General features: G+C 39.4%; 1 protein-coding gene across 1 annotated transcript in view; it reads left to right on the top strand.

The window, feature by feature from the left end:
* psme4b (proteasome activator subunit 4b) overlaps positions 1 to 13,704 on the top strand; it is a 33,240-nt gene that overhangs the window by 2,125 nt on the left and 17,411 nt on the right. The window contains exons 3-18 of the mRNA XM_039788939.1: positions 2,050 to 2,166; positions 3,721 to 3,765; positions 4,052 to 4,201; positions 4,918 to 4,981; positions 5,429 to 5,503; positions 5,761 to 5,883; positions 5,984 to 6,076; positions 6,334 to 6,512; positions 7,778 to 7,864; positions 7,954 to 8,140; positions 8,520 to 8,609; positions 9,267 to 9,331; positions 9,557 to 9,707; positions 11,635 to 11,733; positions 12,166 to 12,235; positions 13,226 to 13,284. Coding sequence (XP_039644873.1) covers positions 2,050 to 2,166; positions 3,721 to 3,765; positions 4,052 to 4,201; positions 4,918 to 4,981; positions 5,429 to 5,503; positions 5,761 to 5,883; positions 5,984 to 6,076; positions 6,334 to 6,512; positions 7,778 to 7,864; positions 7,954 to 8,140; positions 8,520 to 8,609; positions 9,267 to 9,331; positions 9,557 to 9,707; positions 11,635 to 11,733; positions 12,166 to 12,235; positions 13,226 to 13,284 — 1,654 coding nt within the window. The remainder of the gene's footprint in view (positions 1 to 2,049; positions 2,167 to 3,720; positions 3,766 to 4,051; positions 4,202 to 4,917; positions 4,982 to 5,428; positions 5,504 to 5,760; positions 5,884 to 5,983; positions 6,077 to 6,333; positions 6,513 to 7,777; positions 7,865 to 7,953; positions 8,141 to 8,519; positions 8,610 to 9,266; positions 9,332 to 9,556; positions 9,708 to 11,634; positions 11,734 to 12,165; positions 12,236 to 13,225; positions 13,285 to 13,704) is intronic.

The raw sequence follows: 13,704 nt of genomic DNA, 5'->3' as shown, positions 1-13,704 counted from the left end.
AATTCTAAACTCCGGTGGATTTATGAGGACTATTATGGTTAACTGCTCCTCAGATCTCTGCAGGGTAATTGAGACAGCTAGTTGACTATCTGTCTAATCTGAGTTTGATTTTGCACGACTAAAACAACTTTTGAACATAAACATGTTCTACCAAAACAAGTTTCTTCCCGAGGCTATTTTGCAGCGGCACCGGCCGGAGCTTTGCGCCGCCCATGACGATTGTGATTGGTTTAAACTTTAAAGAAATGTCAATAAACCAGAGCACGTTTTTCTCCCATCCCGGAATGCTGTGTGGACTAGCCAGACCGAGACTAGTTTGTGGGGATTGGACACAAACCAGAGGCAGAAGAAGTGCTCAGATCCTTTGCCAAAAATACTTAATTACAGGTAATCAAAATCCTGTTAAAGTAAAAAAAGTATTATCAGCAAAATATATTTAAAAGTACTGTATCAAAAGTAGAAGTAGTCATTCTGCAAAAAGAATGTAGCATAAGCAGCTCCCAACCTACAGTTCAGGCCTTCTTAAAGGGTCACAAAATAAATCTGTTTGGTCATTAGATGTTTAAGAAAAAAAAGAAGAAAGCCAAGTTCTTCTGTATTTGTTCTGTCCTTTTCTCTAACCTTTATTTTTTCTTTTGGAGAAATATTGAATAATATAATCTCTTAAGGCCTCAAGCTGTTATTTAAATGAAACTACCTTGGATATTTAGGGAAATTGCTATTTTTTGGTAGAACTGTTAACTCATAAACATCTGAAATGTGACATAGGCCCAACTAGATGTCTTTAATAAGGAGCAACAAGCCAAAAAGATTGGGGGTTAATACATATGTTTTTTATGTACAGTCTCAATCTGTACTTAGTTATACACCCACACAAAGTAAGTAAAAATGACAGTAAAGTATGTTGGCCCTAATAGTACATTTATTACTCTTTAAGCCCTGACCTACATGGTAACTCCCTGCTTTTGTCCCTCAAATCAGATCAGTCACTGCTCCAGCGACTGCAGGATATTCTCCAAGATGCTCACATTCATCACTTCCCATATGTCTCCACTTGTTTCCACGATTTTTACATCCATCACAAAACATCTTAATGTAGATGTCATTCATCTGAGTGTTTTCCATTAGATGAAAAGAGAAAGATCTGGACAAACCGCATATTAAGTGCCAGGTCTCACAGCTGAGAGATGAATTTGATACTCAACATCACGTACCAGGTCTCAATTGGATTCTTCTTTTTTTCACCCCTCTCGCATTTCACTGCAATTTCCCCGATTGTCTCTTCGTTCCTTCACTCTTTAAATCTCCCCAATGAGAGTATGTTCCATAGCTGTTGAGATAAATGAGAGAGGAGACGACGAGAGGAATGTGTGGCTTTGGAAAGTGAGCATCTTATTCAGTGCAGGTACTCTCAGGAGGCTTTCTGTGGGGTTTATTCCTATACGTGTTGTGATTTTTACAAAGAACTAAGTAATAGAGTACATAAAACGCAACATGGAAGTTTCTCAGGAGGATTAAACAAAAACTGCTCTGCTTTAAAGGTTATAATAAAGTACTCATCAGTTAATGTGCAAATAAAAAGCTTAACAGTGTGATTGAAAAATCAAGAATCAGTAAAAGGTGACTTTGCTGCATCTACTTTCAGATCTTCAACCACTTCATTTCTCTGTATGAAGCCTCTTATAGGAGGGTTAAACTGAATTTCCTACCAGCCGAGTCTACACCTGCAAATTACTAATGTCTGCAGCTGTCAGTCTAGTTATGCTTAATTGAATACAAAGAATCCCAGAGCTGTGTTTGCAGACATGTCTGGAAGTTGGCAGTCATGTTGAGTGCAGCCTGTGAGGTAGTGACTCAATTCTCCCACGATTACAGACTCTTTCAGACACCCTGTAGTTTCTCCCTTCCATCTAACAGTATTACCATCATTTTGTCTTGACGACCGTTTCTTTTCAAAAGGGTGTAAATATTAAAGAATCTGACTGAAGCCTTGCACAATTGTCATAAACAGACCAAGCAGTAAATAATTGGCTTCTTTTTCTCAAACAGGAAGAAGGAACTGCTGTCAAGGGATGATCTACAGTTGCCGTGGCGACCCCTCTATGATCTGTATGACAGGGTCGTCTACTCCAAAAATGAGCACCTTGGACTCATCTGGTTCCCCAAGTATGACGTTGTACCTTTACATTGACATGTTGTGAGAAGTTGAAAACACTGTTGTTACTGTACTTCATATCAATTTACCTGTTTCATAGGGTTACTGTCAATATAAACCTTATCGTAAGAGGAAAAGTGACATTTTTGGAATGCCACTCATGTATGTATGGTTAAGATCAAGCTGCCCCCAGCAGGTAGCTAACCTAGCTTAGCATAAAGACTGACAACAATTAGCCTAGCTCTGTCCAAAAGTTATCTCTTCCCTGTCACAGGGGTGAGTGTGAGGCAGCAAGGGAAGGACCCAAACACAGACAGTCATGGACAATTCAATGATTTATTGACACAAGTGAAGATTCAGAAGCTTACGGGCATGGGTAGTAAACCCAAACAGATGCAACTGATAATCCACAGGTAGCCAGAAAGGATCAGCCAGGCAGAGACAGGTTGAAGGGTTAGGATAAGGATTCCAAGTTGGAGAGTACAGAGGCAGGGCCACCATAGTGTAGCATGTTGACAAACTTGAAACTGACTGTAAAACGGGGCTGGTATATGTACTCCTGAGGGCTAATGAGGGAAATTGGAAACAAGTGAGCAAGTGAATGAGAGTAAGGTAAAGGACTGAGGGCATCTGGTGGACAGGTAGTGATAGCAGGTCTGGGGAGAAGTGAGCAGGGGCTGGAGAAAGGGACAGAGAGCCAGGCCAGGCAAAACAAACACACAGCTAGACAGTTCTCATGACACTTTTCTAAAGAATTTAGAGAGTGAATATGTCAAATAGTACTCAAATGATTAGTCATTTAATGGATTAGTCGATTGACAGAAAGTAAACTCTGATAATCTTGATTTGTTGTGGGCTTTCAACCAAGTCTCTTAACCCCCAACTGTTCCAGTGGAGCAGCTCAGTGGCCAGCCCCATTAAATAAGTAATGGTTAAAGGGATAAGCCACCGTTTGTTGAAGTAGGGCTTATCACGGTCTCCCCTAGCTGTAGATAGGTGAGCCAACGCATTTTTTGTGCATGCATTGTTTTAGTCCGGTGCAACACCGGCAGCGCTGCCGCTAGTTAGGTTAGCGTAGTGAATGGAATCCTATGTTGCCGGTTAGCATGTTGTGAGTAAAGGTGAGCCAACAAAAGACAAAAAAAACAACCTAATTACTTGCACAGAGACAAAAGATGCGTTGGCCCACCTATCTACAGCTAGGGTAGACCGTGATAAGCCCTATTTCAACAAACGGTGGCATATTCCTTTAAGAATAGTCAATTATCAAGCAAAGAATATAAATTGCTCTAAACTTGTTGTGTTTTGGACTGTTGGTCAGACAAAACAAGCAAATTTAGATGTTACCTTTGCCTTTTATAGACGGGATTTTCATATATTCTATTGACTGAAAGATTAGTTGAATAAATAACCAACAGATTAATTAATGATAAAAAATAATTGTTAGTTGTAGCCTGAATGTTGAAGTTTTCTTTGTGAGGACATGGGGATCTCATAAGATAGTAAAAGCAGAATTCCTTCACAAAACACACACTCAGACACCTCCTCTCTCTGCTTGTTTGCAGCTCAGTGGACCACATTTTGAAGGCTTTGATCAAAAGCTGCAGACTGTAAGTCTCGTTCTCTGTGATCATGTAATGTGTGCATTGGATAATGTGTTGCTTTGATCTCCAGTTGAGCTGTGTGCTGTAGATCAATGTGTGTATTTGTATCTCCAGTCTGTCTATGCTTGTCTGCATCTATTTGTACTCATGTCTGTCCTTGCTGTCCTGTGTGTGTGTGTGTGTGTGTGTGTGTGTGTGTGTGTGTGTGTGTGTGTGTGTGTGTGTGTGTGTGTGTGTGTGTGTGTGTGTGTGTGTGTGTGTGTGTGTGTGTGTGTGTGTGTGAATTCTCCAGGTATTTCCCTGTGTCATCAACCAAGGAGATGCTGGATGAGTGGCGCCCCCTGTTGTGCGTGTTTGACAATATCATGCAGAAAGCCATCAGCAACATGGAGCTGTTCCTGCCCACTATCATGCCCCCGGAGGAACACAGCCAGAGCTTCCAGTAAGTGGGCCAACTTTAATAGTTCTGTTTAGAAACAGGATTATATGCCAAGTGCAGTTTGTCTTGGCCAGAGCTAACACAAAGGGTTCATAAAAAAGCACACTTTGTTTATTTATAGAACAATCTCTGCCAGCAGAAAAAAAGGTAGTATATGTTGCATTTTTTGTGTGCCATTTTTGGTCCTGAGATGGAAACTTAACTTGTTGTTACATCTTAATTCTTTTTAAGTATTTTGGCTGGGTCTTGTGACCATGCATGTCATGTATAACCACATTTTCAGGCACTGTAAGCGTTTACACTTTTGCACCTGGGAGTTTCAATAAATAATGTTCTTTTTGCGTTAGCAGTGCTTTCCACTCTGCTTGTTTTTGCTAATATTTTGCTGCCTCGGACAAACTTTGCCCCTCTCTCTCCGCACCCTTCATGGTGGTGTTCCAGCTTCAATGCCTCTTCACAACGTTCACCACATTTTTCAGTGTATTTGCTCTTTCGCAAGCTATTTGTCTGGATTTATTCTTGGATTCATAAGCAGTTTCCGCATAGTTTCCACAATACATCATCTTTAATGGTCTATTTTTCCGTTTCTCCTCCAGAATCGACAAGGGAGGGTGTGAGTTCATATTTTGGTGAATTGGAGATAGATGACGGGAACTTAGCTTCAGGTGTGTGTGTCCATGCGTGTTAATAAAATGGTGTTTTTTTATGTCCGTTTTCAGGTTGTGGTTTGATGAATTAATGAATCTTTGGATGTCAGTGCAAAATCAGCCAAGCTGGGAAGGGGTGAGACACGCACACACACATATATGCACAATATTTATTGTATTTTCTGAGCAATTTTGAAATTATTGACACCTAGTTGAAGTTAGTCTGTATGCCACAGTAAAGTTAAATGAAGTTGAAATGATGAAAATCCCACCTCTCAAAACACCAAGTGGTGGATTTTTAAAAACATTTTTCAATTTCCTAAATATGGATAGAGTAATTTGGAATGACACAATTCCTTACAACGATGATTGAAATGTTGAAATGTTGTTGGAGTATTGGTGGTTTCCACTCGGCATGCAGATAAGATTTTCCAAGCGGCCTGGCTGAGCATACTTCGCCTCTTGAACATCTCTTTTTTTTTTTTTTCAAAGTAGCTATATTTAATTCTTGGAATAACGGCCTTCACTTCTGGGAATGTTCTCTGTACTTGCAGTGACTGTTTGTCTAATGTTTTTTTTGCAGCACCTAGTGAATCTGTTTGCTCGCCTAGCCAACGACGACATTGGCTATGTGGATTGGACCCCGTATATTCCCACTGTGAGTAATTTTAGTTTAGTTAAGTTTAGTTTATTTGTTTCACAGAACATAAAAACAAATTACACTGAAGAAATACAAAAAATACATGTGGGGGTGTGGTAGAAACCTGTAATGGCTTATATAAAAACCATAACCAAAGGATATACACTAATGTAGACGTACAAAATCAAAAATACTGTACAAATACTGTGAATGTATTTTATTTGGGACTGCTGGGTCTTGTGAGTGAGTTGAAACTCTACACTGTCTGTGTGTAGATCTTCACCAGGATCCTGCGCAGTCTGAACCTTCCAGTTGGGGTCAGTCATATGGTGGCACCGCGGTATCTCACCAACTCCTATGATATCGGACACTTGGTGTTGTGGATCACAGCACTTCTGGTACACACTCTGCAGACATTTTCTCTTAACAATACATTAAAAGAAACTTATATTTCATTGCTGCTTAATTATGGTTATTACCTGATTTGAATCCCTGCAGGGAGGACCAGGAAACCCTGCACAGAAGGAGCTGACCTGCCTCTTCAACAGCATTGCCTCCTTCTACCATCCCTCCAATCATGGTCGCTGGCAGGTAAGTCTCTCCCTCACTCACACACACATGCATACACTCTGAGCGAGTTGGGAGCACATTTTCAGCTGTGTGCTGTCACACTGCTTTGATTTATTGCCTGTCATTCAGGATTTAGCCGGCTCTCTTCCCACTAACAACACAATAATGAAATGCACAACTGCCGGAGAAAGGAGCGATATCACATATCTGTTTGTAGCAGACTGTGCGAATGTGTCTCTAGATGATAACGCTAATGTTGAATGTGTGTGCCCCTGCAGGCTCGACTGATGCGGCTGCTTCAGCGTCTCCCAGCGTGTGTTGTCCGCCGTGTGCACCGGGAACGTCACGCAGTCCCGAGCTGGATCACGCTGGTTCCTGAGTGTCAGAGGCTGACTGATGAAGACTTGCAGGAGTTCACCCGCAGCCTCACCGGAGCCACCCTGCAGGCCATGTTCAGGTATTGCACTTTGGTAGATGTTAGCCATAGGAATAACTATAACCTGTCTATCTGTATGTAAACTTGCATAGTTGCACCTGTGTTTGTCACAAATTTTGAACACCTAGGAAACCTTCTACTATAAGTATTATAACATATGTACATGCATACATCCACACATATAAATACATATATGGTATACACTATACATGTCAATACAAATATCTGTTGTAAGCATAATATTTGATTTAAGCTCTGTACAGGTACTACAAATACAATAGTCAGCATAGTACTTTCAGAGTAAGATGTACAAAGTGGGAAGAAGATAAAAAGACAATAAGAGAACACATGAGGCCTTAAAACAAGAACAAATTAAGCAACAAATATTAATTCAACATAGTTGAAAATTATTAGTGAAAAAGTAAAATCACAATAACTGAATCAAACAAAAGAGAGAGATTAAGAGAAACCCAAAAATAAATAGAAGCCAACCTATGAAAATAGGTTTTAGATGACATTTAAAAACAAAGACAAGTGTCCTTGTGCTAAGTGGGAAGGCCGATAGAAAGTATTTCTACTCAGGCAGGAATAGACACTATACTGTAGGTGTAATTGTGGAGGGAGGTGTGAGCATGCACAGTCACAGCTGGTGGTCTTGTTAATGCTCGTTTAATGACCAAGATTTCTCCAGGCCTCTATCTTTTGAGCCAAACTTTTGCTTCCCAAATAGATTTTGACTGCATATATTTCTTTTTTTATACCTCCCAGTTATTGGTTTTATCTCAACAATAATGTCCTTTTTCCACCAAATATCACAGCTACCAAAATCCTCCTCTTAATTTTGGTGATCAGCCGGGCTACATTTGGTTGAAAACTGAACGTTTTAGAGACATCTTGCTTATATATAGCCATTATTTCAACAGTATTTCAATGACTGAAATTATATTTTAGTGTGTGGTTAGGAGGCGCTTTATATTAAAATACAGACTTTGACGTGTAGATGAAACAACAGTTATATGTAACCTCGACGTCTAAAAAAACTTTACAGCCAAATGAAGCCCAGTTTTTAGCAGTTTTGACCTACAAGTCACCAAATCATTGTTCACTGGGTTGTTGCCGTGTAAACATGCCATTTGAATCAGTGCCAGTCAGTCCAAATCCTGCTGTGTCTCAGCTGGCCTCAGCAACCAACAAGCCTAATCTGGACAAAGACAGGTCATCTGTGATTATCTACCTGCGCCGCTGTACTTTATGTTGTTCATCTGCCCCCTTGTGGTGATGTGCAGTAAAACCGGCAGTACGGATGCCGCCTTTGCTCTTCAGAACCTGGCTCTCCTCACACCAGAACTCGCCATACCACCTGTACTTGAGAAGTAAGTGTTTGTGTGAGATATCTGCCATTAACCATGTCGATGTACTGTCAAAAAGAAATATTTACCTCCTCGTATCTTGGGTATAACAGAACGTATGCAGCGATGGAGACCCTGACGGAGCCCCACACCCTCACCGCCACTCTCAGCTGCATGATAGGCATGGCTCGCAGCCTGGTTTCCCCAAACAACCATTACCCAGAGGGCCGTGGGCACGTGCTCCCACTGCTCATGGGCTCTCTGCCTGGGGTGGACCCTAACGACTTCAGCAAGTGCATGGTGAGTAATGGATGTGTTGATTAGTAATGAAGAAGAATTGTTAGACAAGTAGACAATACAGCTTATGCTGATTAAACTCCCCTCTCGTGTACTCTGGTCTATCCTATTAATTATTCCTGAAAGTGGAATGAATATCTCAGTTTGAAGAACTCGCAATTACCGAGGCTCAGTCCTCAGTTTCTGCTTGGATTGTAAAATGGATTGCTTTTTCTTCTTTGTGTGCTCATTGTCTCTAGACTACATTAATCCATCACACCAGAATGAATTGATACATTTGAAAAAAGTTATTCCGCCGACATCTGGTAGGTTATTTAACTTGGGCCTTGATCACGTCAGATGATGTAAATTGATCTATTTCCCCTTGTGTGGCTCCATCCAGATAACGTTCCAGTTCATCGCTACCTTCACCACTCTGGTGCCTTTAGTGGATTGCTCGTCTGCTCCTTCTCAACACAGCGATCTCACAGAGGTACACACGCAACTTACATTAACAATTTAGTCACAAAAAGAGGTTAAATAAACATATATCTACAAAATGTTGAGCAAAAGTATTGTAGCATTTGGCATCAATCATTTAAAAGACCTTTTCCTTTTCTCTTTAAGGAATAGTTTGACATTTTGGGAGAGTTAAAAGATTGACACCACTGTGATGAATATGCAGCTGCTTAGCTTAGCTTAGCACAAAGACTGAAAACGGGGGGGAAAAGCTATCCAGGCTGTGTCCAAAGTTAACAATATCCACCAACAACACCTCTATAAACTTACAAATTAACATGTTTTAACTTACTGAAGTCTATAAATGACAAGTTGTGGTTTTACAGGGGGAGCAGTCACTTCCTGGAGTCTTGTCATCACTGTGGTTGCCAGGCTAGCTGTTTCCCCCTGCTTTACGGCATTATTCTTAGCTAAGCTAACCGTCTCCTGGCTCCTGCTTCATATTTAGCATACAAACAGAGTGGTAATATTCTCATCTAACTCTTGGGAAGAGTGCAAATTAGTGTATTTCCCTAAAAAACCCACATCAAACACTAAACAAAATGTCTTAACCATTTGAATAAAACCAGCTTGCATACAGCGTCATATTATACGAATGCACTAACCAATCGTTTCTATTTCTCCCTGTCAGATTGAGAAAAATCTGTGTTTTGCTTCAGCTGAGTTTGAAGACTTCATTCTCCAGTTTCTGGACAGGTAGAGAAAAATTAACAAGTCAAACTGTCACTTAGTAAAGCCTAGTTGTCAACGTCTTGAGTATAAATGTATCTCTTTCTGTTTCAAATGCACCGTTCTGCATCACTGGCTCTGCTGGCCGCATATACCAGCCTTTTTGGTTTAAAAAAATAAATAAATGCTGTTGACATTTTCACCGCTGACAAGTGTTTAAGTGTTTGCTTGTGTATGTGTGTGTATCTGCAGGTGTTTTGCTCTGATAGACAGCAGCACCCTGGAACAGACAAGAGACGAGATGGAGACGGATACTCAGACTCAACTGGAGAGCCTGGTGGAGCTGGGCCTGTCCTCCACTGTTAGCACCATACTAACACAATGCTCGACCGAAATTTACAAGGTTGTATACACACACACACACACACACACACACACACACACACACAAACACAAAAAATACTCTTTTAAATTCATTAATTCAATAATCACAAACTCTGTACTCTAGCGCCAGTTAAACGTTTCTAATACAGATCGCTAACCTTAAAGGTCCCAAAAACTAATTCCGAGCTTCTCACTATAAGCAACACATAAATACAACAATTTCTGCCAAAGTTGAAACAGTTTTGGTTATTTTACTTGAGAGATTTCTGTATTTGTGTTTTTGTCTGTGCCTTTCTCACCCATTTGAGGTGAGCGGGCCTCAGTTAGAAAAAGGTGATGTCACTTGCACTGTGCACCAATCATGATTAGCAATTAGCAATTGTCATCATATTTTGATTGGGATGAAACTTGTTGGGTTATTTTTTTATGTTGCCAGTCAAGTCTGATCAAACCACACCCACACAGTCCTGATGAAGTAGTGTAGCTTTAAAGTTTTAAAGTGTTACAGTTCTTAATAAATAAAATATTTTCCAAACTTTAACTTTGATAGTAGCTTTTTTGTTGGTCATGAATAATCAATGTTAATAGAATAGAAAAATAATAAGTTTTTAAACCACGTTTTCAGGAGCTTTACATATCCACTCATATACAAATGTAAACAAAATGGTTACCATTACATTACACTACATTCATTTGGCTGATGCATTTGTCAACACAACTCACATAAAGTCCATCCAACCTCGAGAGAAAACACAAGATTGAAAGCTCAACTTAACTGACAAATCGTTTTACACACTGGTTAAAACTAGAAAACAAATAGAGCTAAGCTATTAAGGATTTATGATGCAGTTATCTTGATACACTATTGTTTTATGTACTGCATGTAGAGAATTTAACACATTACAGTTTTTTTTTGGATTGCTAAACGACAGTGGGCACAACTGGAGCTACATGTGCAAAACTCTAAGTACAGTCTGCACAGCAGCAGTTTATGTGGACCAAACTCTAGTTCTTTTTTCATTGCTTGAACGAAGTTTTCAAAACTCTACAGACTTATCCCATGGCTTTAACCACAACCTGCACAACACTGTAGATTTACAGCACTTAGTTAAAATGCTAACACACTGCTGTCAAAACTCTTTTTTGGAAATAAAGAAACACCAAATAAGAATGAAACAGCTGTACATTGTACCGTTTGAGAGAAACACTGAACAGGTAAAAGAGCAAAGATACCAATATGTCCAGGTAAGATGTCTGACATTACATACACAGTTGTGAAAACATGAAAAACACTACCTTTACTATAGTAAAACTGCACGCTTACTGTTTTTCACAAAGTAATGGAGGTGTAAGCAATGGAAACACCACAGTCATTTGTATTTAGAGATGATGCAGGTGCATAGAAAGCCAGGACATCCAATGTTTTTCCGGTCATTACATAAACTAATACAGGCAAAATTAAACTATATATCTATTGGAGCAAACTGCAGATTTTCATTCCTTTTTGTTTACTAAAAAAATTGGTATGTTATAAATTAAAAATGTTCATGTGAAAGGATTTCACTCTTTTCTTTAAATAAACTATTGATTAGTGTGAAGTCACTTAAATTATTCAAACTGTAAAGATGAAAAGTGTTTTGATTTCTGTATTGGTGTTTGACGCTAGTGTTTTTACTCTCAGTGTGTTCTGAGTGACGGTGTGTGTTATCTCGCTGAGGATTGTTTGGAGTGTTTGGCTGCGCTGAGCCTGTTTTGAGACGGGTGTGAAGAGTTGTGTTGCTTGGAATGAGTTTTGCAGGTGATGTGAACTGTTTAGCTCAGGTGACTGTTGGTAATGCAGACTGTAGTTAGAGTTTTGCACATGTGGTTTCAGTTTAGCAATCGAAAAAAACTGTAAGTAGGTCATATGCATCATCTGATCTTCCCAAACTTTGCGTTTGTGTTAGATGGCGTTGCAGAAGGTTTTTAACTTTGCCACCTCCAACATCTTTGAGACGTGTGTGTCAGGCAGGATGGTGGCTGACATGTGCAGAGCTGCTGCGAAGGTATGTGATAATCCGCTTTTTATCTATGTTTCTTTGGCTCACATACAGTATTTAACAGTACTATAGGGTTGTGCATTTCACTCAGTAGAACACAGAAGAAAGATGTGTGGACTGTCGTGTCAAATGTTGTTGATGTGTTGAAGATTTTTGTATAGTTGCAGGAAAATACAACCGTATAAGGTCACGAATGATGCCAAATATATTTCTTTATGTGGCCAGGATAGCTCAGTTGGTAGAGCGGGCGCACATATTCAGAAATGCCCAAAATAACCTCCACGTACACGTTATACTGTAGTTACAGGGTTATATACTTCATTTTCAGTGATTATTTTATTTTGGTTAATTTTGGGATAAATCAGTTGTTACCGGTGTCATTTTCTGCATGCTTGTGCTTCTGCTTGGACATCTAAATGTGTGTGTGTCTGTTTGCAGTGTCATCCCGCTGAGTCTCTCCGTCTGTTCGTCCCTCACTGCTGCAGCATCATTTTCCACATTACTGACAGTCAGTACCACACTGTGTGTGTGTGTGTCTGTGTGTGTGTGTGTGTGTGTGTGTGTGTGTGTGTGTGTGTGTGTGTGTGTGTGTGTGTGTGTGTGTGTGTGTGTGTGTGTGTGTGTGTAGAGTAGTGTATTTAGCATGACTGTACAAGGCCTCTCGAATCTAATGAGTTCATTCACACGTTTGTTCACTGCTAAACATGACCTGCAGATTGTACAGTGAAGAGGTTATTAACACATATTCAGATCTCAGAACAATTAAGAGATCTTATTAGGCACAGTGGGAAGTCTTTGGAGCATTCAACAACAACAAAGTCATGTGTTTGTTGATCGGTGATAATTATTTGTTAATTAAACATTTTTCTGCCCAGCCAAAGTAGCCTTTTTAAAGCAGTGGGTTGAAATTTAAGAACAGTCACATTTGAGTTAACAATTATATGTTGACTTCGCCATCAAGAAATATAATTTATGTAGCCAAATATTCTGTGTTTTTAAATAAAGGGGTAAATAATAAGGGTTATAAAATAAATGTTGTGGAATTATCAAAGATAGATTACCAACACTATGAGCACTGTGTCAATGCTAACATGTGTTTTATAATGTTTATATTATAATTATGTTCACCGTCTTAGTTTAGCGTATTAGCATGCTAACATTTTCACAAAACACAAAGTTGAGGAGAAAATTACTGTAATGTCTGTACAGATTTCATTGCAATCCATGTAATAGTTGTATTTCAGTTTGGACCAAAGTGGTTACTGACTGACAGACTGACATTGCTGCAGCTGCAGCTAGCCTGACTAAAACCTGATATGACCCCAAAATTCAGCAAAAGGAGTTTGTCAGAGGAGCAATACAGTACATTAGTCATCTTAATTGTGTGTGTGTGTGTGTGTGTGTGTGTGTGTGTGTGTGTGTGTGTGTGTGTGTGTGTGTGTGTGTGTGTGTGTGTGTGTGTGTGTGTGTGTGTGTGTGTGTGTTTGTATGTGTGTAGATGAGGAGCTGCAGAGTGAAGACGAGCTGGATAAGAATGTTTTTTTTTTTTTTTTTGTTGTTTTGGGGGGGGGGAGAATTTTTTGTGTGTTTTTATTAAAATGTTTGAATTTTAAAAAATGATTGAAATGTCTGCCAGAGAGGTTGGCATATATACTTGAATCCATTACAGATACAAAATTTTGTTGTAACGGATCAGTTTGTTTTAAGAATATTTTAGAGTCAAGTGTCCTCTCCTCGCTGTTACTGAAATGGTTTGTCTGTTTTAAAAATCTAAACTTCAGAATCAAATATAACACTTGAGTGCAACAGAGAGACGTTTTCACTTGTTTTAAAAATATAAGAATATGATTGTGACATTGTATGAGAAGAAATGATGAATAATGACATTTTTTGCAGCGTGCACCCTGCACAGTCATAAATATCAAGGAGCTTTGTCGTTAACCAGAACGTATTGATACCCTTTCTGTTTTGTTTTAT

The sequence above is a fragment of the Perca fluviatilis genome, chromosome 21 (genome assembly GCF_010015445.1).
Source record: "Perca fluviatilis chromosome 21, GENO_Pfluv_1.0, whole genome shotgun sequence".
NCBI classification, from domain to species: Eukaryota; Metazoa; Chordata; class Actinopteri; order Perciformes; family Percidae; genus Perca; species Perca fluviatilis.
The sequence above is the reverse complement of the archived record's forward strand: the minus strand, read 5'-3'. Positions and strand labels throughout refer to the sequence as shown.